The sequence below is a fragment of the Myotis yumanensis genome, unplaced genomic scaffold, assembly GCF_028538775.1.
Source record: "Myotis yumanensis isolate MYYU_CA2020_CCGP unplaced genomic scaffold, mMyoYum1.0.hap1 SCAF_8, whole genome shotgun sequence".
NCBI classification, from domain to species: Eukaryota; Metazoa; Chordata; class Mammalia; order Chiroptera; family Vespertilionidae; genus Myotis; species Myotis yumanensis.
This window is the reverse complement of record NW_027223759.1, coordinates 8,760,474-8,787,707: the sequence shown is the minus strand read 5'-3', so window position 1 is coordinate 8,787,707 and position 27,234 is coordinate 8,760,474. Positions and strand designations below refer to the sequence as shown.

Sequence of the window (27,234 nt, the reverse complement as noted above, 5' to 3'; positions counted from 1 at the left end):
CCTGTGAGGACGTTAGGTAACATGGCAGGTTAAGGTTGGGGAGAGAATTAAGGAGGTTGCTGGTCAGGTGACCTGGCGATGGGGAGGTAACCCGGGAAGCTCTCAGTGGGCCTAAGACAACCACAAGGGGCCTTATAACTGGAAGGAGGGAGGAGAGAGGGTCAGAGCGATGCCACGCGACAAAGACTTGACCCGCCATGACTGGGTCTGGAGATGAAAGGCGACCCCGAGCCAAGGAATGCAGACAGCTCCTAGAAGCTGGGAAAAGCAAAAAAAACCCAATTCTCCCTCAGAGCCGCCAGCAAGGAAGGTAGCCTTGCCGATACCAGATTTCAGCCCAGTCAGACCCGTCCAGAACTCCAGAGCTGTTAGAGAATAAACTTGTGTTGTTCGAAGCCATTATGTTTGTGGCGATTTGTGGCAGCGACAGGAACCTAACACAATGGACCACACGTGGAAGAACGGTTGACCCCTTTTGTCCTCCTAACAGAAAGATGTCTTTCTCTCTCCCATCAACTCTCCTGTTTTTTTAAAAATTACACCTTTAGAGAGCAGCTCTCTCTCCCCATACACACACGTTTTGCAGGAATTCTGTTCATTCAAGCCAGATATTTCTGCCGGAAAGTGAGATAAATCTGACAGCCTCTGCCCCAAGGAGCTGACAGAACAGTAGGAGAAGAAGGCAGAGACATAAATAACAACTAACTCAAGAGTCACTCTGACAACAAAATCCCTCTGAACCTCACCGGTTCTCCATCCTTTCAGTGCGGATTCCCTTCGCCCTTCACCTGGAAAAAAGCCTGCTCTGCAACCATCTCAAACAATCACGGCACAATTAATCTCCCCGAAGTACTAGGCTCGCTCACTAACCGAGAGAAGGGGCCAGCCATGAGGAAGAATGTGGAGACAGGGAAGGGAAGACAGGAGATAAATTATGCAACGAAGTTCCAGAGGAAATGCAAAGAAAAGAAAAGAAAAGAAAAGAAAAGAAAAGAAAAGAAAAGAGGAAAAAAAAAGAGAAAAAGACACCAAAGTCCACGTGGAAAGCAAGCTTTGGAAAGGAGGAGGAGATGGGGGATGGTTCTCAGAATTCTGAGAAAGGAGAAGAGAAAAAGGAAGAATGAATATACAATAACATTTTGAGATTGTGGAGAGGAATTTTAAGCCAACTATTTCGTCTGTGTGAGCGTTTGTAGATTTTGCTTAGGGCTATAACAGTGGGAAAAGGTTTAGAGCTGCTCTCTGGGATGTGGTAGGAAATGGCCTGGATGAATGGAAGGACGCTGAGCAGGACGAAGGCCCACTAGCGCTGATAGCACAGGGCTGTCACGGAGCCAGTTGGCATGGCTTTCCCTAGCAATTCTCAGTAAGCGAGGAGCAGGAGCAATGGAAAGGAAGGACCCGAGGTTACAACATGAGAATCACAGTGGTGGAGCCCAAGGCTCAGGGACAGGGGGGCTGAGAGTCATCCAGGTGGCCACTCAAGGCACCTGTGGTCTGTGACAGGGGATGGTGGGCGGGAGACCAGGGGTGGGGGGGATGGTGGGTGGGAGACCAGGGATGGGGGATGGTGGGCGGGAGACCAGGGGTGGGGGGGGATGGTGGGTGGGAGACCAGGGGTGGGGGGGATGGTGGGCAGAAGACCAGGGGTGGGGGGGGATGGTGGGTGGGAGACCAGGGGTGGGGGGGATGGTGGGCAGAAGACCAGGGGTGGGGGGGATGGTGGGTGGGAGACCAGGGATGGGGGATGGTGGGTGGGAGACCAGGGGTCGGGGGGGGGGATGGTGGGCGGGAGACCAGGGGTGGGGGGGATGGTGGGTGGGAGACCAGGGGTGGGGGGGGATGGTGGGCAGAAGACCAGGGATGGTGGGCGGGAGACCAGGGGTGGGGGGGATGGTGGGCGGGAGACCAGGGGTAGGGGGGGATGGTGGGTGGGAGACCAGGGGTCGGGGGGATGGTGGGCGGGAGACCAGGGATGGGGGATGGTGGGCGGGAGACCAGGGGTGGGGGGGGATGGTAATAAAGTTTGCCCCAGAATTCCGTGTTGTATGCAGGAGACACTGGCTCTTTGGCAGTTTCCCATAAGCTGTGCCTCCCAGGCTTCCCCGGGTCCAGCCCCTCTGCGCGAGTCCTGCTGAGCGCGGTCCTGCGCATGAGGCGGTGCAGCGGAGGTGGCCGGTCGGAGCAGAGGACCGTGGGGCCGCCTGCCTGGGCTGGACCCCGCACATCCATGAGAGGAGCCTGAGCTGGCATGAGCACCTCTGGGAGCCATGTCAGTTACTGCCTCCCAGGGAGCTTCCTTTCCGGCTAACACGCCCCGAGTTGTTCCGGTGACAAGTGCACCCTGTCTCTCACTTGTGCAGGGACTAGAATGTGCAGACTCTGCTTGAAGCTGAGCTGTAGGCGGCGGCAGATACAATCCTGACCTGCTTTAGACCTGACAGTCGCGAGCAGGGGCGGGGAACCTTTTACTTCTGCCAAGGGAGGGCCATCTGGATATTTATAACATCATTTGCTTAATATAATTCACCTAATATAAATGTATGCTGCTATAAAAAAAGGCTCTTAGATTTATTGAATTTGGAGTCTCATTTGTGGTTACCCTGACAGGGCCAGACCAAATGATTTCTTGGGCCTTACATGGCCCGTGGGCCGGACGTTCCCCACCCCTGGTCTAGAAAGACTGATGCTTGGTGAGCGTTCCAGAAGGGAAGTAAAGATGGTCTGGGTGCTGTGACAGGGGGACCTGACCTAATCTGGACAGTCAGGGAAGTCCCCTCCCAGGCCTGGGGCTCATTTAAACTGAGGACTGAGGATGAGGGGTAGGCAAGGCTGAGACAGGAGAAGGGGACTGGAGAGGAGGTGGAGGGTCCCGGGAAGGGTACACACATCTATGATGGACAGGACCGAGGGACTAGAAGCACGTTCAAAGGAATGAAGCGCCAGGCTCGATGGAGCATCATGGAATCTTACAAGGAAGGAGATGTCAGATGCAGTTGGATCAATGAAGCACGGTGCAAAAGTGGGCAAGGCCCTGCTGGCCATCCTACAACCTTGAGCCTTATGCTAAGGGCGAGCCACTGAAGGGTTTTCCTCAGAGCAGTGTGACATTCACGCATTTGAGAAGGGCACTGTGGCTTCTATGTGGATGACTTGGAGGAGAGCAAACGGATAGAGCTAGGATTCTAGAGCAGATTCCGGAGGAGAAGGCGGACCAAGATGGGGCCGGGTGGAGAATGACTTACAAATTACTGGGGAGGAAGTGAATGACTTGTGTTTAACTAGAGGTGAGGACGGAGGAAGACAGGGACTCTGGATGGCTCCCAGGTTTGTCGCAGGAACATCTGTTTACCTGGACAGTGGTGCCATTTCCAGAGAAAAGGAGTAATGAGCACCACGCACGAAGGGAGGCGTGCATGTCCAGGTATCTAGGCAGCCATCGGATCTCGAAATCTGAGCTCCAAGCACGACCTGAGCCAGGGACACAGGTTTGGGTGTCAAACAGTGGTTCTCAGCCCTGGCTGCAAATCGGAGTAACCCGGTGAGTTTTAAAAATATACCCCGACCTGGTCCTGCCTCAAACAATTAAATCTGGGCCTGGACACTGATTATCTTTTAAGTGTTCCTAGTGCTTCTAATGTGCATCAGAATTGAGAACCACGAGGGAGAGACATGAGGGAAGTCACAGACAGGCGAGGGGCAGTGTGGAAGGAAGAGAGGTGGATGGGACAGACCTCTTTCTCGTTATAACCACTCGCCACCAACTAATTTACCTGAGCGCACCACCTGCTCATCCACATCTTTCATTATTTATGCATGACTTCAAAAATATCGGTTCTCGTTTACAACAGTTTTACCTTGCGAGAGGTTAGCCTAGTGATCTACTGCTGAGTAACAAGTCACCCCACCCCTTTGTGGCTTTAACACAGCAATCCCTCTCCTGGTCTTCAATGTTTCTGTGGGTCAGGAATTCGAGAGGAGTTTGCTGAGTGGCTCTGCCTTGGGGTCTCTCACCCGGGCAGGTGGAGGGGCTGGTAAGGATGGGGAGAGGGATGCTGGTGCAGCTGGGGACCGGCTGGGCTTCTCTCTCCATGTCCGGGTGGCCTCTCCTTATGGGCTGGTCTGGGCTTCCTCACAGCATGGCGGCCTTAGAGCAGATTGTGCACCGGGCAGCCCAGAGCTGCAGCCACCGTCCCAACCAGTGAGGAAGACGCCGAGTCATCTGGCTGCATAAGCCACACAGGGCCACCTCCCTCCTGCTATCCTGGCCGCCTGGTTCCAAAAGCCCGCCCCGCTCCCAATCGAGGGAAGGGGCATACCCCCACCTGTCGATGGGGATGCTGCTGTGGCCACTGGAGAATACAATCTGCCTCAAAGGGTTCAAAACAACCACCACCTAGATTTCTTCCCATCAACTCTGGGTCTAGACCAGTGGTTCTCAACCTTCTGACCCTTTAAATACAGTTCCTCATGTTGTGACCCAACCATAAAATTATTTTCGTTGCTACTTCATAACTGTCATGTTGCTACTGTTATGATTCGTAATGTAAATATCTGATATGCAGGATGGTCTTAGGCGACCCCTGTGAAAGGGTCGTTCGACCGCCAAAGGGGTCGCGACACCCAGGTTGAGAACCGCTGGTCTAGACTTTGTCAATTCACTAAACTTTTGAGAGAGAAAAATAATTTAACAGTTGTTATAACACTAAATGAAAATCGATAGCATCAAAAAGCCATATAACGTCTTTAATTCCTAAAAACTTGATGTGTCAAGCAAGAGATACATACTCAGATGGGCTTTTCTCCTATCTAAAAACAACACAAAATTGAAGTCTGATAACCAAAGTATCTTCAATCTTATAATTGAAGATTTGTCTATGATACATTTTTCATAGCAGAATTCTTACCTTTAATCTGACACTTGCAGGACACACACACACACACACACACACACACGTGTATATATCTCAAAAGGTTGCTATTAGTAGCCGTTGCCCCTCTAATCTCTATTGAAACAAGCAACGGGCTTCATACACATTTCATCTCGCCCATCTGGCACGCACGCACGCAATCCTGCCTGTTTTCTATAATTGTGCTTGATTCTCCCTGTTTCCCCAGAACCACTAGTTAGACTTGCACATAATTTAGGGCAGCGTGAGCCCCTGGGGCCACGGGAAGTCTGTTTCCAGCCAGCCTGCTACACCCACACAGTTTAGGACCTCGGTAAATACCTTCTCTGATGAAATCCATATTTGAATTTATTAGTGAAGACACAAAAGGCGACATTCTTCTTACAAGACATTTGTTTCTGGTATTTTAATCAGAATGGAAAAGAGAGCTTTAATTTATCTTCCGCTTCTAACTTAAGACTATTCAGTAAAAACCTCTTCTTTGGAATTTAAGGCCTCTGCTTGGCTGGGGGGAGGGTAATTATCGACGCCCACTCTCCCTGTGGCTGTTTTGCCTCATCCATTCACAGGACTTTTCAGATCAACAGCCCCATGAAAGTGTAAGTCACTAATACCCGCTAATCAATGCAAGAGTAAAGGAGTTAATTACCCTTTAGTCGATGCCAGAATGAAGGAGTTAAGTTAATCTCCCAATTACCTCAACCTTGGCTATTTCCTCACCGTGGCATGCAGGAAGGGGACCCTTTGAACACCATGGAGACTAGGAACACACTCTTTTTTTGGGAGAAGTGTATTTGTTCACCCACATATCTTTTTTATTTTATTTTAATAGGATTTACCAATTAAAAAAAGGCATGCTAGCCCGGCCGGCATGGCTCAGTGGTTGAGCGTCCACCTAGGAACCAGGAGGTCATGGTTCGATTCCTGGTCAGGGCACATGTCCTGGTTTCGGGTTTGGTCCCAGTGGGGACATGCAGGAGGCAGCCAATCAATGATTCTCTCTCTCTCTCTCTCTCTCTCTCTCTCTCTCTCCCTGCCTCTCTGGAATCATTAAAAAAATATATATTTTAAAAAATGAGATTCCTAACTTCCTTGCCCTGAAAGTTGAGAAGACTCCCCTCTACCAGTGGCAGCATGGCTCAGCTTATTAAGGGAAAGGAAAGTCTAGAGTTTGTATTTAATTTACTAATTACTTTAGAACAGTGGTTCTCAAACTTTTTATTAATGCCTTTCAATAAACATATATCACTTATATGTTTAAATTCCCAAATAGGTATTTCAATTCCCTTTCTAAATAAAATATTTCGTTGCCCCTTCATGTTGTGTGGCTATGGAAGCCTCCCACTACGGAAAGCCCAGGGACCGACAGTCCCGCTGTCACCCCATGGGTCCACTGGTGCCTCGGTATCCACACCACCCCTCTCCCCCTCAAGGACGCCCCAGCCAACACCTGGGGTGCTGCGGTGCTGGGGAAACCTCCTGTCTGGGGAATGAGGGCAGCTCCGGCCCAAGGACTCCCCAGCAGCCTGCAGAAACTTTCCTAGAACCACGCTGCCGGTTGAGACTGCCTCCCCAACTTTCCTTTCTTCTCCCTCTTCCTGCAAAGATGTAAGACCCTCATGGAGGTCTCACCCTACCTGCCTGTGCTTCCTTCCTCTCGGTTTTCTTTTGTAAGCACTCACCTGCTCCCCCTGCCCCCAAATCTGTTCCTCATCTAGCCTGATCTTGGCGTCTTGGAGGACTCAAATGAACACAGATATGCTTCTTCCACAAATGTGCTTGTCCCAAGCCATCTTAACGCACGCCCCACTCCCTCTTCCTGTTGTCCTAATAGCTGAGAGCCACCAGTATACAATCTTGGCTCAGTCATTTACCTACACGCTGAGTTATAAGTATTTGGGGACATGAAGTCTATGATATTACTGTTACAGGAGTTATGAAGTACACAAATAAATTAAAAAGTCCATTTGTTTTACAAGGAGCGTGTAATCAAGTTGTGGAGAAAGCGCTCACAGAGAAAAAGTGTTTTCAATAATAATACCACTCGCAGTATACTTTCGAGTGCCGCATTCATCCGTTCAGCTGTCTACTGATCTAATCTATCTCGATAGGATTTTAGTGCTCAGGGTCAGAAAGGAAGAAACCATTGCGGTCGTCTCATATTTTCATCTGTAAAAATTGGATAATTTAATGTGAAGGATCATCATGAGAGATAACTAGAATGTTGGTGAAATACCCATAAATTCCAAGGGATGGCCAACAGAGGGAACTTCTTCCTGCCGCCAAGGTTTCAATTTTGGTTGCGCTCTTGTATTCTTTAGCATTAATCATCTATGGTATATATACATCTCAGCCTATGTATATATACATAGTGCAGAAAGGCTACAGGGAAAGGCTGGAAGGAGAGAGAGCAGGAGAAGCAGGATAGAAACACTGAATTCTCATCGTCTGGCTGCAAAAAAGCCAGGCCATGCTAGTCCCACAATAGTGGATTCCTTCTCATCCCCTGAAAGGGATGCTGGCATTTCCACTTATTCATTCAGTTCCTTTAGACTCCTTGTCAAATCTCTTTCTCTTCCAGTTGCCAAGCAACAAAAACAGCAAGCTCTGTACATAAGCATCAGGCAACGACTGTTGTCAAACATCTCTCCTTTCTTTGAAACGGGAGCGTAATGGCCCTTCCTATGAGAAGATGGTGACAAGAACCTGCCGGCGGGAAACCGGAAAGCTGCGTGTGGCTTGGTGGTCTTGCTGTTGGAACTCCAGGCCTGGGCGACATTGACTTAAACACCCTTAAAAACTCATGACGTTAACATGTGCCCCCAAAGCTTGCACATCTGGTCTTCTAAAACAACTGCGTATCATTAAAACTTGTCCCGAGTCCCACAAAACGAATTCTCTGTTCAATGGAGTTAGTACTTCAAAGCTGGCGATGACAGGATGGCGGGTCTCTTCTGTACTTTCTCTGATGCTGCTGAAATCTCTTTAATCAAATGCTTGGGTTTTCCTGACCAGACCCCGCCCCAGGAAGACTTGAACTATATTCGGTGCTTTGTGAAATAGACCGAGGCGGTTCCAGGAAAAGAGAAATGGGACATAGGCTCCCCTTTTGTGGACAGAGGGGGACACAGCCTGTCCAGTCACCGGCAGAAATGCTGAGATGACCCCTCCCTGCTCCCACTGTGGACAAGAGGCTCTCCTGCCTTTGCGCTTCCTCCTCCATTATTTTAATGACTCCATGTGATTACTGTTCACAGCCCCATTTACCTCTGTAACGTGAACAGCTATAAAAGCTGTTCACAGGAAGGGGCCCAGCTCTGTGAGGATATTCTCGACCGAGCTATTCCTCATTCCCATAGCATGTTTTCTAGTCCGAGGCTCAGCAATAGTTTGAGAAAGTCTGAGAGAGTCCAGTCCAGTTTCATGTTCTTTTTCTTTTTGTTTCACCTCCCTGCCCCCCTCCACCGGCTCCCACCCCACCCCAAACCTTCACTATGCTGTTGTCTGTGTTCATGGTTCTTTTTCTTACTGGGGTTTTTAAATTTTGTTTTCTTTCTAATCTCAGTTCCATGTGAATCTATATTTTGAGTTCTACACAAAAATGCTAACTAGAGCTGCTTTTCCATTTTTAAATTGTAAAATAAACAGATGAGCTCCCCCGGATCCTGCGTAGTTTATACGATTGGGAGCTCATAAAGCAGCTCCACGTTTATTACTGCATTTGATGAGTTTGTTGAGTAGGTGTTATTATTATTATACCCAATCTACAGAGGAGAAAACTGAGGCCCGTACAAGGTAAGTGACTTGTTCCAGGCTGCTCAGCTAATAATCGGGGAGCTAATATCTCTGCTTCTGTCTCCAACCTGCACACTTTCCCCACGACTTGTCCTCCCTGGAGCTTACTTCCCAAGTGTTCTGGGTTCTCTAGGGTGATTTAGGGTTTAGTTCTCAGTCCAAAGCTGGACACCCAGGAATATTAACCCCATTTTACACACGAGGAGCCCTTTACTTTCCATCACCAAATCTTATTGCTGAGTTGTGTTCTATTTAAACTGATTTATAATAACGCTTGAAAATACCTAACTAAAATTTTTATTTTGTTCATTCTAGTTCCAGTAATCCTTTCATACTCAGTTGAGAATTACACCTAAAATTTTATAAATCAGTTTGGCTTGGTACCCTAGTGTTTCATATGAGAAGTAATGAAATAGTGACTGAGTCCTATTCTTAGCTTCTCTATGATTTTCCAATGTTGAATTTCATTAAAAATATGTCATTTAGAAAAGAGCTGTAAGTGAGCATGCCCTAAATATAAGATCCCTCATTAGCCCAAATATTTGGTTCTGGTATCTCTCCTTAACAAAATGACACATGAGGATCCCTTCCTCCCTCCCTCCCTCCCTCCCTTCCTTCCTCCCTCCCTCCCTCCCTCCCAGTTTTTTCTTTAATTTTTTTTTTGTCATAGTGGGATATGACTAGTTACACACCAAAAGACATCGCTTGTTATCATGAAACCTACGTGAGAACAACTGCATTTGGTAAGCCTCTCGTAAACACGCTGCTTTTTTGACAGAATCACCTAGGTAACCCTAGTTTCTGATTCTAGAAGCAATTTAAAACTTGCTTTACTTAATAGCAAAGAGAGGACTAAAATGAGATGACATTGCCATTAACCATTAACCTGTATCTCCTTTTCAAGAAGGCTTGCGATTTCGCAAATAGTGCGAGTGAGACATGCATCTCTAAAGAACTTAGCTACTCAAGCAGGCATGTCCGTTCATTTGTTACCCATGCATCTCACTGCTTCTAATTGGGGGTCACCCAGGTGAATGGCCCCGTTCCTGCCCCGGAGCACATCATCTTCCCAGAGGAGACAGCTAACACTCACAGTGCAAGGAGTGCTGTCTGCAGGCGGAATCCAGAAAACCCCACCGAAGCCAAAAGAAGGGCGGAAGTGCAGATGATCCAGGTGAAGCGGAGGGAAGGCGAAAGGAGGGATCTGAAAGGCTCAGGAAACGGAGGGAGTGAGGGTTGCCCCCCCCCCCCCCCCCTGCCCCGAGAGAGAAAACTGCCTTTGCCAAGTGCTGGAGGCCGGGAGCTGCTGCAGGGTGTGGAGAAGAGGCAATAGATAAAGGTGTAAAGTAATGGGGTTTGGGTCACACAGGAGACTGATCACCCACGTCACACCAAGGAGACTGAACTTTGACCCCAACAATATTTCCAATTTAAATCCTTACAGTTACCATCCAATAATATCAAGATATTTTAAAATGAAACAGAGTATCAATTGTAAATTTCAGCTGTCTTGGATATGAAACCTTGAGTTATTAGTTTCTCCTTTGAATGAAAAGCTGCCTGAGGACAGAAATTATTTCCTCATCGAAGCACCTACTCCTTTCCAACTCATCTGATAGTGGGTCCACCAGGCATAAGTGTGGGCGCATTCCATTGCAAGGCCTTTATTGAGTATTTCATTTCCCACAGCGCTTGGCTGGACATCGTATAAGAGCTCTACATGGATCTGTTCTCAGACCTCTCAAAGCTTATACTTTAGGACTTAAGACATAACAGTTGTTATTATTCTTAATTTTCAGAACTAAAATATCACTGCTCTGTGTGACAGATTGAGAAACAAAGTAATCATAAAAGGGCCATAAAAGCTAATAACTAAAGGAAATAAACGTACTGAAAATAAATCAATGTAAAATTATAAGTGATCAGAATCTTCAGTTGTTTATGATGATTTATTTTATTGAGCTGAGAAATCTATTAACCTTTTGACCCAGGAAGACGGACTTTACTAATGGAGCTGGCGGGGCTCTTTACTAATGGAGCTGGCGGGGCTCTGCTGCCATTGTCATGCGGATTGATAATATTTACAACTTAAATATCATCCTCTTTCAAAATAATGCCAAGCTTTCCATCAGTTTCTGAAGTGGGATGGCGGGAACACCACTGACTGCTCATCTTCCTGTGTGTATGGGACATGGAGCACAGCAGGAAGATAAGGGGGTGCCGAAAGCAACACACGAGTGTTTACACTGAGCCTCGGAGGTGCGCGCCACAGACCAGCCACGTTCCCCTCACTGGCTGGGCGCCACCTTTGTTCCGAGCCAGACTCTCTCTGACTGCCGAGACGACCATCCTGGTCTGCCCAGTAGTTGTAATTTGCAGGGAATCGATTGCTGAGACCCTGATGTGTAAAGTGCGTTTCCTCCCCACAGCCCACCTGCAGGAGCTGCTCCCCCCATCGGTCAGCAGGCATTAGGGAAAGGGGGTCTTCGGTCAGCGCCTGGTGCTGGGCCCAGTTTTCCCCTGAGTGTGTGACTGTCGGTCAGGGAGAATCTGAAGCCATGCTATAAAAGGGGCGCATCTTTCTGCTACTGCGCGCTCAGTAAAAACGTGGAGCGTAGTATGGGATACAATGGCTAAAACACATGCACCCATTTTTGCGGTAACACGTACAACTGCAAAGAAATTGTATGTTGGCGGAAGTTGGTTTTGATCGTGTCCGCAGAGATTTGGGGTGACCAGTGTGTTCTGACTTTGAGCTTCGCCTCAAGCCTCTGTGACCTCACCAAACAGGAAGCCCACTTATTGTGAAGATTTAGAAAACATGTAGCATAGCTGCCGACAAGCCACGGTGAGCGTTCAGCTGAGCCAGGGTGAGCTTTTAGGAAATATCACTCTGACTCATGCTTCTACTTGCAACCTTTCAACAGCTGCTTCTGCCCTTTGAATAAAGCCCTTTGTGGCTGTGTCTCAGGCTCTGAACTCAGTGAAGCCCGCGAGTCCTTCTAAGAATAATGCCTTAAAATTCACGAAATAAAGCACATCCAATTACAAAGGAAACCTCCCCCTGCTGAGGTAAAGTTAAAATATTAACGAACAAACACATTCATGCTGCGGTAATATGTCCACATTCAACAACACGGTGAAGTGCAGGCCCCATAACCACAGCGACGGTGAAGTAGTGATGCACTAACAATCCGCAGGAGATGTGCTGCAAATGTAACTGGACGTGAAGATACCTCTGATTTCCAGCTGTGAGAGTCACGGGGACTCCTGCTACTACTGGGGATATTTTTTCCCTTTGCCTACGTTCCTGACGGAAGGAAATGCTACATTTCATTCAGGTGTTAGTGAAGAAGAAAATGTATTTTTTCCCATCCAAGTTCACAGAACCTGAATTCCACCCACGGATCCATTAGAGGTACAGGAGCACAGGTAAGGCGCCAATATTCTCCCAGCACTGGCTCCTGCCTCACTCATCTCATCTCATCTCACCATCCCTTCTGCCTGCCATACGGTGTCCACATCAACCACTTGCTCTTCAAACACATTAGCTTATTTAGTCCACCTGCCTATCTGCTTTGGTTCTTCCCTCTGGGACGCTCTGCCCGTGGATCTGTGCATGGTTTCTTTCCTGTTGTCATTATCTCAGCTCAAATGTCACCTCCTCCAAGAGGGCTGCCCGACCAACAGCATCTAAAGTGGCTGCCCCTCCCCCCTGCCCACCACCCTGCTTTCCTCATGGTAGCTGTCACTATGGGAAATGACTGTGTTCATACATGTTCTTGTGCTTATTCTCTGTTTCCCTCCGTAAAAAGCGAACTCCACGGGAGCAGGGACTCCTCTCCATGCTCAGTGCCATGTCCCAGCATCTAGGACGGTGTCTGGCACAAAGTAGGGGTCTGATGCATCTTTGCTAAGTGAAAGGAAAAAAAGTAAGAACCCCACAAATGTCACTCCTCTCATCCTTCACTGTGTGTTTCAGGTGCTGTTGGGGCACAAAGAGACGAAAGACAAACTCCAGCCCTTAAGTAGTTTACAGACTACTGGAGGCGGGAAGTGGCCACCTGGAAGGTAGAGAGAGTTCCCGCCCGTACTCTCTCTCTCTGCTGCATGACCAGGGGCAAATCTCTTCTGGGGCCTCCGTCCCCTGATGAATGGGTTCTCCATGGTCTTATATGGTCTATGGTTGATGATCATTAAGAGCTAACAGTGCACAGTAGCCTACGTGGCAAGTGAGGGGTTGTGACTGGTGACCCTAAGTAGAGGACAGTTCAAGAGGAGGACAAGGCTTGGTGGGACTCTGAAATGTAATCAGCCTCCAACCAATAAGGAGGGGGACTGCTGGCCATGAACTCTCAGAGTTGAACAACTTTACAGGCTACACAGCACGACCCCTAGGCGAGGCTTCGGATATCTCTACACGAGACCATTTCTGAAGATGCAGCATAATACTCCAGCTCTTCGACAGTGGTTCTCAACCTTCTGGCCCTTTAAATACAGTTCCTCATGTTGTGACCCAACCATAAAATTATTTTTGTTGCTACTTCATAACTGTCATGTTGCTACTGTTATGAATCGTAATATAAATATCTGATATGCAGGATGGTCTTAGGCGACCCCTGTGAAAGGGTTGTTCAACCGCCGAAGGGGTCGCGACCCACAGGTTGAGAACCACTGTCTTTAGAGGCAACAGCATGATGGTTAAGAGAATGGACTGTGGAGCGGCACCACCTGGGTTCAAATCCCAGGTCTGGCGATGCCTACCTATGTGAATTTAGACAAATTACTTCTCTGTGTCTCAGCCCCTCCTCTGTGAAATGAGAATAATAACAGTATTAACTTTATGGGGTTATGGTCAAGCTTAAATGAGAAAATGAATTAATATGCTTACTAAAAATTCAGTAAATGGGACTTATGATTCCATTGAATGGTTTCCTAGTGTGTCAAACTTACTAAATATCCCCCCAAACCATTTTTCCCTTCTTCCATTGCAAGTTGCACCAGCTAGAGACTATGTCATCCAGTGTGGAGCTTCTGCAACTTGATCTTACCTTCTCCTTGACATTCACATGAGGATTGAGTTCAGCCATCTTGGTTCTAGTGGAATGAGCCCTGTAAAGAAGGGGGAAAAAGATTAACTTTAAAGTTTTAAAATTGATTTCCCAATGTGTTATTTTTATGCTCTCTTCCAACCTAGTAAACAATTTCACTCTGACATAATCATAAATACCGTTGTGGAATGTAAAAATACTTTCAAGCAAAGCACTTGTCTTATATATGTTCTAAAAGCAAGTTACGATAACTCTAGAAGACAACGCACAATATTTTATTCATACTGAATTGACATGAAAAATGACAAAGACAGGTGGTTATGCACCCAAACTGAGTTTCTTCTTATTACGCAAAAGAAAGGTGGTCAGAGCAGTGAGAGGAGGAAAAGTGTACCTACATTAACTACACATTGTCTTACAATCCTTACTGTCCCAAAGCTTTTATCAGCGGACAGGTAATATAACAAATATTTAGTGAGTCTTTCCTGCATACCAGGTATATTTGTATCATGCACTTAAGGAAGAAATAGGAGAAATGATTCCAGATTTAAATATAAGAAACACTACATATAATGGAGTTAAAACCTGCTTTTTCACTTACCAACATATCATGAACATCCATACCTTTACCATATTTTTTTAAAAATATATTTTTATTGATTTCAGAAAGGAAGGGAGAGGGAGAGAGAGAGATAGAAACATCAATGATGAGAGAGAATCATTGATTGGCTGCCTCCTGCATGGCCCCCACTGGGGATCGAGCCCGCAACCCAAGCATGTGCCCTTGGCCGGAATCAAACCTGGGACCCTTCAGTCTGCAGGTCAACACTCTATCCACTAAGCCAAACTGGCTAGGGCAACCATATTTTTAATGACCATAGATTCATGCTCCTGAGTTTCAAATGGACCCTTACAATTGCCCATAATCCTTCTGTTTCCCTAACTCTTAGTTTCCTGACTTGGGTGTCCAATCTTCTCTGGGAAGTGGCCGGTGCTGAGATGTCTATTCTTAACATTGAGCTCAGGTGTTCTCCTCTCATCTGCTCTAAGTCGTTCACTGTTATGATGGAAGCTAGATCTTAAGTCTTTAACAGTTTCGATCTCTTTTTGAAATAGCATATAAATGACTTAAAATGAGTGAACACATTGGTTCAGATTAGCAGCTAGACAGACTAAGATATCAATATACCACCTACTTGCATACTTATGCTTTTTGTAAATCAAGAACCACAGAAATGCTTTCCTATATTCTTTTTTGTCTTTTGACAAAGAGTGTATCTAGAGTTGATACATTTTAGGGATAACTTGCAAAAATTCTTGAATTTCTCCCTATCCCTTCCTTCCTTTCTAATCCTCACCCGAGGACATATTTATTGATTTTAGAGAGAAGAAAGGAGAGAGAGAAACATCCATGTGAAAGAGAAACATCAATCGGTTGCATCCCATCCGCGGACTGAACCCACAACCTGGGCATGTACCCTGACCAGGAATCAAACTGGCGGCCTTTTGGTGCACAGATGGCGCTCCAACCAATTGAGCCACACTGGCCAGGGCCTCATCATTTTCTTTTAAAACTAGATCTTAAATAAACTATAAATTTCAATTCATTACCTTTTGTTGATTTTAGGACGAAAGCTTGGCAATATATCATCTTAACGCTAGTAACACTCAAATAGGAATCCTTATAGATATACTATTATATATTACCAACTATTAGAAGCAGAAAGATTTTCTTTTTATAACTTTCCACATGATAGAGCCACTGACAGACATACACGTGGGCACGGTGGCAGGAGAGACTCGCATACCCGATCCCCATGAAGGCAGCTCCTTCCCATACGCTCTGCTAAGGGTGCCCATCCCATTAAACACACCTCCCTCGTAAATAACTCCCCAATGGTACATTTCATATCCTCTGACTTGACATATGGGAGAAAGTAAATAACACGAGCTGGCAGGGAATAGCGGAACTTCATCCTCATTTATTCCTGCCCCTGAGAGTTACTAGTAAAAGCCAACAGGATTATTTCCTGATTATCTGTATCAGTGAACAGAGATGACATGAGGCCCAGGGACAAGTAACCAGGTGTTTCTGTTTAGAAGCCACACAGGAGAGGCAAAACCTCTGGTCAGTCATCACACTGCCCACAAGTCGGCCTCCAGTCGTGCTGTTCGATGACTTGTGGGTGGTTGATTTTCTTCTTCACATGGGAGTTTAGGCATCATGTATACAGTTTATATTTTTGGTGTTTTTCTGTGTATTATAGTATATGTGGGTGTGCAAGAGAATAAAGATGGGGGAGGAAGAGAGAGAGGGATGGAAGGAGGAAGGGAACAGATGAAAGAGAGAGATACAGGTTAAACCTATGAACTATAAAGGTTTGAAGGTGATGACGGGATTTGGCGCTATTTCTTAGGACGGATCTGTGAGCCACCTTCCTTTCATTAGACTAGGTTAGCTAAATCTTTTGAAGACATCTAATCTTGCCTTTATAGGTGAAAACTGAGAGAAGTTTTGTGGTTTTTGGTTGTTGGTTTTTTTTTTTTTTTGCTTTGATGTCTAGGATTTGGGTGTGCGGCGTTTTCTAAAGCTAGAGCGTTTTAATCCACAGAGGAATCAGGGAGGAATTTCTGAGATCTGAGGAAGTGGAGGGACTGAATGGTGAGCTATATTCATAGGGCAAAACAATGTGCGTATACGTATATAATCCATAGGAATATACATATGTTTCCTTGGCAATTCCCTTTCTCTTTAACCTCAAAGTCTGACTCAGGGCAAGCTCTTTTTTGGCACTGATGCCAGTAAGATTAATTACAACATTATTTTTTTGTGGAAGGAAAATGCTGGCTATGAGGGTAGGATGAGGCTATTACAGGGAAGATAAGATAAAAAATTATTATAGGGAGCTGTTCTTTGCTCATTTTACTCCCTTAAATGTTCTTCTGCGTGGAGGGCTGCTTCTCCAGGCCCCACCTCCCCGTGACCTCCAATGGCCTCTGCAGTCCAGGCTTCCTGCAAGCGGGGACACAGAGGCCTGGGAAATCCGCCCCAGCTGTGGACACTAGATGAAGGATTTTAATGTAAAAAAAAAAAAGTACATTGGGTTTGCCTTAAAGAATTAGGAAGTTAAGTGACAGACAGTCCAATTGGGTGCTACTAGTCAGGACAAATGCTAGGGACACTATGGCACAGGAGGGGTTGATCTGCAATATGCCAAAGGGGCTTGCTGGGGTCTGTGGCCCTGTGTGGGCGCCAGCCCCTCAAGAATACTCAAAAGCGCCCCTCGACCGGCACAGCGCTGCGTGCCCCTTACGTCTCTGGAGCCTCTCCCCGTGACAATGAACCCGTTTGTGAACCTGTGCTGTGCCCCTACTCTTGGGATTCTGTTGTCTACTATGAACTATATCGGGACAGTCGGAGCAACTCAGTCTGAATCTTAACCTTTAGACAGTTAAGGAACTCTGCCTTTAGGAAACATATTGTCACCTTCCCCACTGACAGGCCCAAAGTTCAGCAACTTCAAACCCCAGTCCTCAGAGTCGCAGACGCTGGGTTAACCCGAGACACCTGTAACGCTGTGAGTGACAGATGTTCGGGCCCAACAGAAGTCCTACTTCCCTCCCATCATGCTTGGTTCACCACAGGTGACAGTGTATCACTCCTGGACATGAGTGATGCCCATATCCCAACAGAGCTTGATCGCAAGAACTGCAGGTCCACAAGAAGGGACTTCTGGCTTCTTGGGAAAGAATGTGGTTTCTAATCCCTATTATCACTTAAAACTGTGCTTGGAACCAACCAATCACTGAGGCCCAGCTATTCAAATCCACGATACATGTTCCAGGCATATAAATAATCAGAAATGTAAGTTCTGATACTCATGCAACATTTCAGTAGCTTAGGTATTATTTGAAATATTTTTCCTCTAAATTATACTTTATTTTTCGGTAATAACATTACCAACATATATAGCTGTCATCTAAGATATATATATATTATATATATATATATTATATATATATATAATATATATATATATATTATTCCTAGAGAAAAATAAAGATCAAGAAAATTGACTGAAATTTTATTTATGAAATAACAGATTAATCTCTTCTTTCTAGATATATATCTTCCATCATCAAAAACATATTAGGAAAAAAATTCCAAAGAAAAGAATTTCACCATTTATCACCGATATATCATCTATACACTTCTCCAGTGGAAAATTAATACACCACAAATACGGTTGCCACCAATCACTTCATGCTCAAAGTTATGCAAACTGAGCTACTCATTATGCAAATATTTTACTTAATATGCATTAATGCCAGTCATAAAATCTATTTAGTCTATGACAAAGATAAATATTCTTTATAAAAACTAAAACTGAATAATACCAATTCTGGCAAATATGTTTATTTCACCATTTCTAATGAATACAATTCAGTGAAGTGTTATATATATGACAATCTGATTAACAGTTTAAAAAAGATATAAATGATATTCTTCTTGCAATCATTTAAATATAAAAAAGTTAAAACAATGTACTGAAATGCCAAATTGCTTGATGACTTCCCAATGACTGTTTTTCCTCGTGTTTTATTATGCAGGTGGCGATAAAGTTTCACTTTTATTTCTCTGGAAACTATTACTGCTCTTAGATTCACTTTCGTGTTCTCAGGTATGACATCACTTTACTTGAATTGAATTGTGAAACCAGAGGAAATACACAAGAAGACATTTTAAAATAACAATTGCCACACGTATGCAGTACTTATAATGTGCCAGGCAACTAGGGCAGCAAAAGGCTGAAAATTCAACTTAAAAAAATAAAAGATGTGGATGGTGTCTCCAATGTACTAGGCTGTTTCTCTGTGTGGACAAAAAAGAGGCCACATACTAAACCTGACAGGCTTGGGGGGTGGGGGTGGGGGGGGCAGCCTGGTGAGCCTTACAAACTCGGAGACCAAAGGTTACCGCATAGGCTGGCCTGAACACGACATTCCTAACCAAAAGCGGGTCATGGTGCGTGGTCACGTCCTAGGCTTGTAGCTTCCCTGACAAAGGCCAAGGTTTACATTAAGTGAGCCTGCCTATGGTCTTCCGGCATCTAAGATAATCACCATTGGAATGCCCTAGTAATCCCTGTTCCAGACCCCTCAGGGCACACCTACTGCACCCAGAGCCTGAGACCTCACTGTTATCTCATTCCCGAATTCCATCTCTATGTGCTGTAAAGGTTAATCGCTAACTGTCCTGCAGCCACCAATGTGAAAGGAGTGTGTCTCCCGGGTTTCCTCTTCATCCACTCCTGAAGATTTCCATGCTTTGCTTTCTCCCACCTCCCCAGTCCACCACCAAAGGATTTCATGTAACCCTCCCTCCTTACGCCTCTTCCTTTGATTCTAATGTAGAAAGGAAGCAGTAAAACTGCCTTTCTCTGGATGGAGCATTTCTTCAAGCCCTTGAGATTTTGCTTCCTGGCAATTGTTGTCAGTTTGGCTCAAATAAACTCATACAAATTCTCTTCAGGTCTGGCTGTTTTTTTATGTTGACATCTGTAGGATCACCTTGAAACGGGCCAAGGACGAAGTGCCCTGTCCCCTAGCACCACCATGGGTGCTGGCATGCCAGCTGAGAGAGAGTGTCCTTCTATAAACTCGGGACTTTGTCTAAATTTACCATTATGTAGGTTTTCTGCTGCTTAACTTTTTCATTGCCTAATCTCTCTCCTCTTTGATCCCCTTTGCCCTTTCCCTCTACTCCTTTGCTGTTCCTTATCTGGTCTTAAGTACTGAGGTCTCATATTCCAAGTGCTCTAGCTCTCTCTTCTGGGGCTGAATTCCCGGTTCAATAAAGTTCCTGAGCAGTGCCTGCTCCTCAGAGGGAAGTTGCTTTCATTATTAGGAATGAGGACATATAAGCAATGAAACACGGAATGATGACTGCAATATGGTTTTCATGTGAAGATATTTACCTAAACTTTTTTGTTTAGTTGGGGAGGGAAATCTCAAGGTTGCATATTTATTCAAAGACGATTCAATGCACCAAACCCACTGTTAGAACAACTTCACTGAAAAGCATTTTAAGGGCAAATGTCAGACAAAAATTTCACATTTGAAAGCCCTGGCTCTGCCTCTTTAGAAAAGCAGGGTTAGCTTTTGGATTGGAAATGTCACTGCCTACTAAGTCCTTTGTGGGGGGAGAAAGAAAATGGAATGTTTTATTTAAACAGGTCATTAGCAGTCAATACTCTTTTGAAAAGGCCTGCTTCCAGGGCCAGATAAAAGCTCTGCAATCACTAAGAATATCACTGGAGCACATCTAGGGCAAGATGTGCTGATGCAGCTTCAGACCTTCCTGGGAGCCAGTCTTCACTAACAGCTCTAAGTGCGGCGCGGGAGGCATGGCCCTCGGATTGCACGCCCTTGTGTGTGCCGCACAGGGAGGCCGAGAGCAGCACGGAGCACACCAGGGCAGGCCCGCTTTGAATTTTCCATCTTAGTGCTGCCAAATGCGTATGAATGAAGATTAACCATTTTTGCATAAAATGACAAACCAGCTCCCCACGGCAGCAGAATGCAAATGGGAGCGAAAGAGCAAAGGACAGCGAAAATAAATGCATGGATCTCACCCCGCGCGCAGAGGGGAGGGCCCGTGGAGGCTCCATTCGCATTCATCCACGGCATGATTTTTCTATTTAATTTGAAATTATCTTATTTTGTAGGTCTCTGACGGTTTGAGAATATAAACAAGTGTCTTTTTTTTTTTTTTTTAAGTGACCCGACACTGACTCTGCTTCTGATGGCCGGGCTTTTAAGCAAACATGTGTTTCCATAGAGATGGGGGCGACCCGGGCCTGGGGCAAATAGCCACTTGTATCAGCAATTCAATTATGCTGGGTTCTCTGAAGATGCTATGATGTCAGCTCAAGTCTCTAAAACAGAGCCATCCTTAGACATGTCTCGGGAAAGGTGAAGTGGCCACGTTGTGAGGTTCGGGAGAATAAATCCCACCCCCTCCAAGCACACCGTAACAGGCTGGCAGACCCCCACCCCCACCCCCACCCCCACCCGCTGAGCAAATCCCAAGTCCCAGAGGGGTCCAGACAAAAGACCAAGCACAGTTCTCCTTGCATCTCACCACACAGTCCCCAGACGCTGAAAAGGGAATATTATGCCTACCCCTTCCTTCTTTCCCTCCCCCACCTCCCAGCTAGCTCTAGGCAATTCCTACAGAAAGGGCAATGCTTTTTCCTCTGATGTGACATTCAGTTACTGAACAGCCACCACGGGCCAGGCTCTCTGGGGAATTCTGGCAATGGTTACAAAATAACACTTACTGAACTCTTACTGTATACCCGCACTGCTCGAAGCCCTTTCCATGTAATAACTCATTTAATTCTCCTTATCACCCTAGGAAGTTCATTATCCTCATTTTATAGAAAAAGAAATGGAAACACAGATAGCTAAGTACTTACCCAAGTCCCACAGCTAGAAAGATGCTAAGCTGAGGGCTGAGCTGGACCTTCTGGTCCAGAGCTCTTGCCCCCAAAGGAGCTCATATGGTCGGATGGAGACAGACATGTACAGGAAAACACAGAAGGGGCTGAGGAAACGAGAGTTGGAATGGACCCGGCTCAAGGTTCTGGGCAGAGCAACACTGGGGCTGTGATTTGCCCAACTTGCAAGTCTCATCTCAGAGACCTGGTACAGCCCAGGGCTAGAGGCAGGCTCGAGGTGGTGGGGGCGTGGGGCGGGGGAGGAGTTGTCTGCTTTAAAAAACTTTTTGTAGCTTCTTTTTAAGGATAGCGCTGCACATTCATCTCCAACGAGAACATGCATTGTGGTTCTGCAATGACTCTCTGGACTGGCCAGGAACCATCCTGAGAAAACCTGGCAGACAGAGGCGCCACGTCCAGAGCCAGCTCTGGGGAAGGTGGCTCATTTGTTACGGAATAAACACGAGCTAGAGGAAGCCCTCATCTCGTCAGAGCACATTCTGGCTTCAACAAGCTCCCGGCATTCCTGAGTCATGAAGCCGGGAGTCTCCTGGAAAACATTTAATGATTTTCTCAAAGCAGCAGAGCGGCCGGGTCCTTCCTGCTTCCTTGAAATGCCACGGGCGCTGCTGACTGCAAACAGCCTATGATGTACTAATTCACACGAGGAGAATGCTAGGGGATGAGGCAGAGCCGGGGCATCCAGCGACAGAGAGCTCTGCAGCCAGCCCCCGCCTGCCTCTTGCCCACCCCCTACTGCGCCGCCTAAGATTTTTCCAACAAAATTAACCTCAACTCACTGTTTCAGGTTTCCGGGAGCTTCAAGTCAGGGTTCCCAGTGCACGGCCCGGCTACTGGCTTTCCCAACAGGCAAATCCGCCTTGCTCCCCAGCTGGCCTCCTTTATCAACTTGCACGTCCTGTGACCAGTCAGTCATCTCAGAAGTGACGCAGACGGAGTCGGGCACCTGGATCGGTGGCAGGATCCTGGGTGTGGCTGAGCAACCAGCTGCTGGCCTCAGCCACCTGAGGCTCAGGGGCTCACCTTCAGGGAAACCTTTTTGTCAAACCGCCAGGGCTTCTGTCTGCAGGCCCGTCAGTGAATGCCCAGCTCTTCTTCTTCTCTTGGGAAAGACACGGTTTTAAGAATGAGTTTGCAACCTTTACATCGACTGCCCCAGAGGCTGAGATAGTGCAGGCTGGGACTGCAGTCACCATTCCAAAGGTCACTCTCTGAGTGTGGTCTTGGCTGAGGGCCTGTCATCTTCCGGTGACACCAGCACAGGCATCGCAATCAATTAGCAAACATTCCGAGCACGGCACCCCGAGGCTCGCTCTTCCGAAACCTGTTCCTGTCTGGACTTCCCTGCAAGTATCCGCTGGCTGGTTTTGCACTAAATGGATAATGTCCTACCACGTCCAGGGGTATATACATTGTGTTCGGGATCATGCTGTCACTCAAAGGAATGAAGTTCTCACGGTGAAATGTCCAGTTTCTGCCACTGACAGCTAGTGTGAGGAGCATGGGGGTGGGATAACTATTGAGGGGCAGAATGGAGAAGGTTTTCTTATGCCTCCTCTACCTGTCGGCAAGTTAGTCCTATATATGTCATTTGTATTCTGTTTTGTTTTGTGTTTTTAAAAAATATATATTTTATTGTTTTTTTACAGAGAGGAAGGGAGAGGGATAGAGAGTTAGAAACATCGATGAGAGAGAAACATTGATCAGCTGCCTCCTGCACACTCCCTACTGGAGATGTGCCCGAAACCAAGGTACATGCCCTCGACTGGAATCGAACCTGGGACCCTTGAGTCCGCAGGCCGACGCTCTATTCACTGAGCCAAACCGGTTGTGAGTTTGTTCAACATGTTCTTAGGCGGTATTTCTCTGTAAGGTAAGGCTTGCTTGGTTCTCATCTCACTAACCACTCATGGGCAAAGTCAGCCAGGAAGTCCCTATAGTATCTGTTTTAACTAAGGTGCCTCTTTCAAAAGCCATAGTATCGTGGGCCCTTACATGATGGCAAAAAGGAAACACTGCCTATTTTCTGCTATTTAGATCCCCCTTATCTTATATGATAGAAAATAAGCAAGTACAATCTAACCAACTTTAAATCCCAACTTGGCCTCTTACTTCTTTGGGGATTTGAGCAAGTTACTCAACCCTTCCATGCCTTCGTTTCCTCATCAGTAAAATCAGAGCAACCACAGTTCGCCACTGCATCGGGTGGTGGTAAGGATGACATGAGTTCACACCTGCAAAGCGATTCATACAGTGCTTGACACGCAGAAAGTGCTGCAACAGAATCAGGTAACCATTCTCCTTAGATTCTCCACAGCCTGTGCGGCTGCTTGCCCACCATCCTCATACTGTAGCTGGGGAACTAAGCCTTGGGACTGACGGTCCTGTGCCTGGGCAGTGATGGAGGTGGACCTGGACACGAAACCCTGAGCACAGGTATCCCTCCGACGGCTGTGCTCTTCCCTCCCCACCGCCACACCCGACTGCGGCGTTGCCAGGCGGGTAGACACTCTCAGGGCCCTGTGTCCACAGGGTCATTGGTTCCCCGTGGTCTTAAAACTTATCGGGCGCAAGTAAAGTCCATGCAAAACCATGACCCCTTTTCCCTGCAGACCGGCTCGGAAACCCATGCCAGGTCCCGGGTTCCTGCCTGTGGCTCCCGGATGTGATCAGTGCCGTAGTGACCCACTTCATAGCGAAGGTGCTGGCCTTTGGGAGACAATTCACAGTTACCACATAGAAAGAGCAAAGCTCAAAGGACGTTCTGCAGCTACTAAGAGAACCACCTACAAACGACAAAGTCTCTTCACACATTCTAATTTCAAGTAATGAGATCAAGACGGGTAGAGAGAATTAATATGACTCTCATGTCCTTGAGTTTATTCTAATGCAATCACAGATAATAAAAACTCATTTCGACCATTTTATGACATGTTCAAAATTCGAGAGGTCATATTTACTATCTTAAGTGAATTTCATTTCAATTTCTCACTGTAATACAAAATGAAATTTGCCATCTGAAATATGCTGTTTAGGGGGAAATGAAGAAATGCTTTAAAATGCTTCAAATATACAAGATATTAATAGATTTACTAAATTACAAAAATAATTCCTTTCTTTCCAAAAGCCTGTCTCTGATAAATTCCACTGCTTCTTTCTCTTTTCCAAAGCACCTAGTAGAATCCCTTTGGCAATTAAATGTTCAATAAAGACATCTGGGAAAAGAGGAATAAATGTCCTCTCATTTTATTTTTCCTTTCTTGGTTGCAACGAGTCTTTAATAATTTATTCTCCTGTTTTCAACACCTAGTACTTGGGGTCCCACTCTAAATGCCACCATTTATAACCAGCACTGTCAAATGCTGTCCTAGCCACGGGTCTACACCCACTCCAACCCTCCTTCTCCCCCTCCCCTGTGTCTCCAGCCCTGCAAGGTTTAGTCATTCTCAGAGTCAAGGTCTAATCACGAGCCCCGAAGCCCCCCACATCTTCCTGCGTTAGGCCCCATGTACCCTTATCTTTAACCAGGTAACTACCCCAACTTCTTCTACTTATTTTATTTCTTAATGCAGAGCCTTCATTGCATTAAGGAGAACCCAATCACTGGACTAGCCTATGCTCTGTTCAAAACAGAAAAGACTGAAATTTAACCTTTTCCATGGAGTATGAGAAAACAAAAAATAATTGTTTTCCAACCCGATGCTAAACATATTTAAACACTAATCTCGCCTTTATATGGATCTTTATTGCTGTGGACGACATGTGCGTGCGATGGGTTCTCAGTCAGCCTTCTCCTGGCCTGGCTGCCTTCTCCTTGGTTTACAGCAGCAAAGGCCCAGGAGCAGACACCTCAGCCTCTACTTTGCACTGAGCTCCAACCTGCCTATGGCTCCACTCACACTGCGGGACGTTCGGAAAGTATCAAATGCTCAGGATGGCCTATAAGCCTTAGCGATATGAAGTTTAATCTCCTCCAAAGATGGAATAAATCAAAACTATTTCCCTACCAATATTGCACAGGCCTCTCAAATAAATATAACGCCATAGATTACTTCCCTCTGGAAGACTTTCTGTTAGGCCCCCAATTTACCTGGAAGCAGTTCTGAGGTGTAAATGTATTAGGTTTTGATCACTTGTTGATATAAAAGATCCATCTCTCACAGCCTTGATCCCATGAATACCGTTCTTGGCAGGCTGATAAGAGACAAGCCAGCAGTGCTATCTGACTGTTTACGAATGCTGAACATCTCATCTCGTCATCCTGCTGCAGAACACGCCTGTGAGTCAGCGTGCTCCCCGTGGGCCGGACACCGCATGCAGAGGGACATCCGTGTATGTGTCCCTACGGGAAGTAAAACTCAATGCCTATTCTGTCTTTCTTTTAATTAATTTTTTTCATAATTAAAAAATTTTTTTCAATTAAAGTTGACATACAATATTATGTTAGTTTCGGGTGTACCACACAGGGGTTAGACATTGATGTAACTTAAGAAGTGATCTCCCATGGTAAGTCCAGTGCCCATCTGACTCCATGCGGAAGGACTACAATGTTACTGAGTCACTATGCTGTCCTTTACATCCTTATCGTGCTTCTTAATCCCTCCCCCTCTCTCACCCAGCCACCCAGCCCCTCTCCCCTCTGGCAACCATCGAAATGTTCTCTGGATGTTGAGCCATGTGGCAGGTTGGGGTTTGTTTGCTTTGTTTGTCCATACATTTTGTTTTTTAGATTCCACGTGTAAGTGAAATTATATGGTGCTTGTCTTTGTCTGGCTTATTTCACTTAGCATAATACCCTCTCGGTTCATCCACGCTGTCCCCAGTGGTAAGATTTCATTCCTTTTTATGGCCAAGTAACATTCCATTGTATAGATGCCTATTCTTAGGAGTGTATATTGTGGGCATGGGGTGTGTCAGAACCAAGAGAAATAAGAATGCCAGTGACTGAATCTTAAACAAATCATGATGAAATGACTCCGACCATGTCTATAAAAGGAGCTTCTAGAGAGGGGAGATGGTTTTAATCGGGGTGGGTTCTGAGAGGAAGTGCCCTTTTCCGTTGCTCTGAGGCAGTGATGGGAATGGCATTCCAGGGAAGAGGAAGAGCAAAGCTGAAACCTCTCTGGCAGAAACAACTCACGTGTGAGGCCAGGAAGAAAACCTACCTGCATCATGCACAGTCAGTCAGGAAATATTTATTGGGTGTGCACTGTGTGTCCTGGCTCCATGCAGTGTGTGCAGCTAATTATAATGCAGTACAAGATCGACGGGAGATAAGATTAGCAGGCAGTAAGCAGTTAGCTGACATCAGAAGGCAGTATGTGAAAGGTGTTACATGGTGTGGTTTCAATTATACGCTTGTCCTGTTCGCAATGAAGCAAAGAGATAACGCCCTTGTTTCGTTTTCCTTTTAGCAGTGGGGGAGTTCCTTCTCACCCCCACCACACCCCAGTTGTTGCTTAGCCACTCTCATTGCTGCTTACAAGGCTCTGAAACTAGACCTTACTTTCTCTGTTATTCTTGAAATGCTGAATCAAAAACTGGATCTTTTTTTTAACCATTTCAACTTGATGCAACTTGATTCTTTGTCCTTTTAGTTTTGCATAAACATGCTATAATCTGACTGATATCAGAGGCTCCAAAACAAATAAAACCAAGTACCTGAGTTTCATTGAGCTCTAGGAAAGCAACTCATAAATTACACTGAAGTTTTCATTTGGTTTTATTTTTACCTGGTTTTATGTCCTGGGCATTGACCAACAGCTAATATTACACAATTACCAAACTCAGTCTTGAAATAGAGACAACCAGAAACTGAAAAGATACTCTTGTTGTTTTACTAAATGCTCCTTTAAAAAAATATGAGGAAGTATTAGTGAGGGAAAATGTCTTTGAAAATTAATCTACTTAAAAAATCTATTTCTGAATGGCTAACTTGTTTTTCTTTTTTTATAT

At 45.9% G+C, this 27,234-nt stretch overlaps 1 protein-coding gene across 5 annotated transcripts in view; it reads right to left on the bottom strand.

Annotated features, from left to right (window-relative positions):
* The window catches only part of SPATS2L (spermatogenesis associated serine rich 2 like), a 151,023-nt gene that overhangs the window by 60,664 nt on the left and 63,125 nt on the right, over window positions 1–27,234 (bottom strand). For 3 of the 5 annotated variants that reach the window (XM_070421783.1, XM_070421782.1, XM_070421785.1), the window contains exon 3: window positions 13,757–13,817. In XM_070421783.1, coding sequence (XP_070277884.1) covers window positions 13,757–13,795 — 39 coding nt within the window. In that variant the 5' untranslated portion in view covers window positions 13,796–13,817. Of the gene's footprint in view, window positions 1–13,756; window positions 13,818–22,058; window positions 22,421–27,234 lie in introns of those variants that run through there. The other 2 variants (XM_070421781.1, XM_070421784.1) reach the window with 2 other exon arrangements.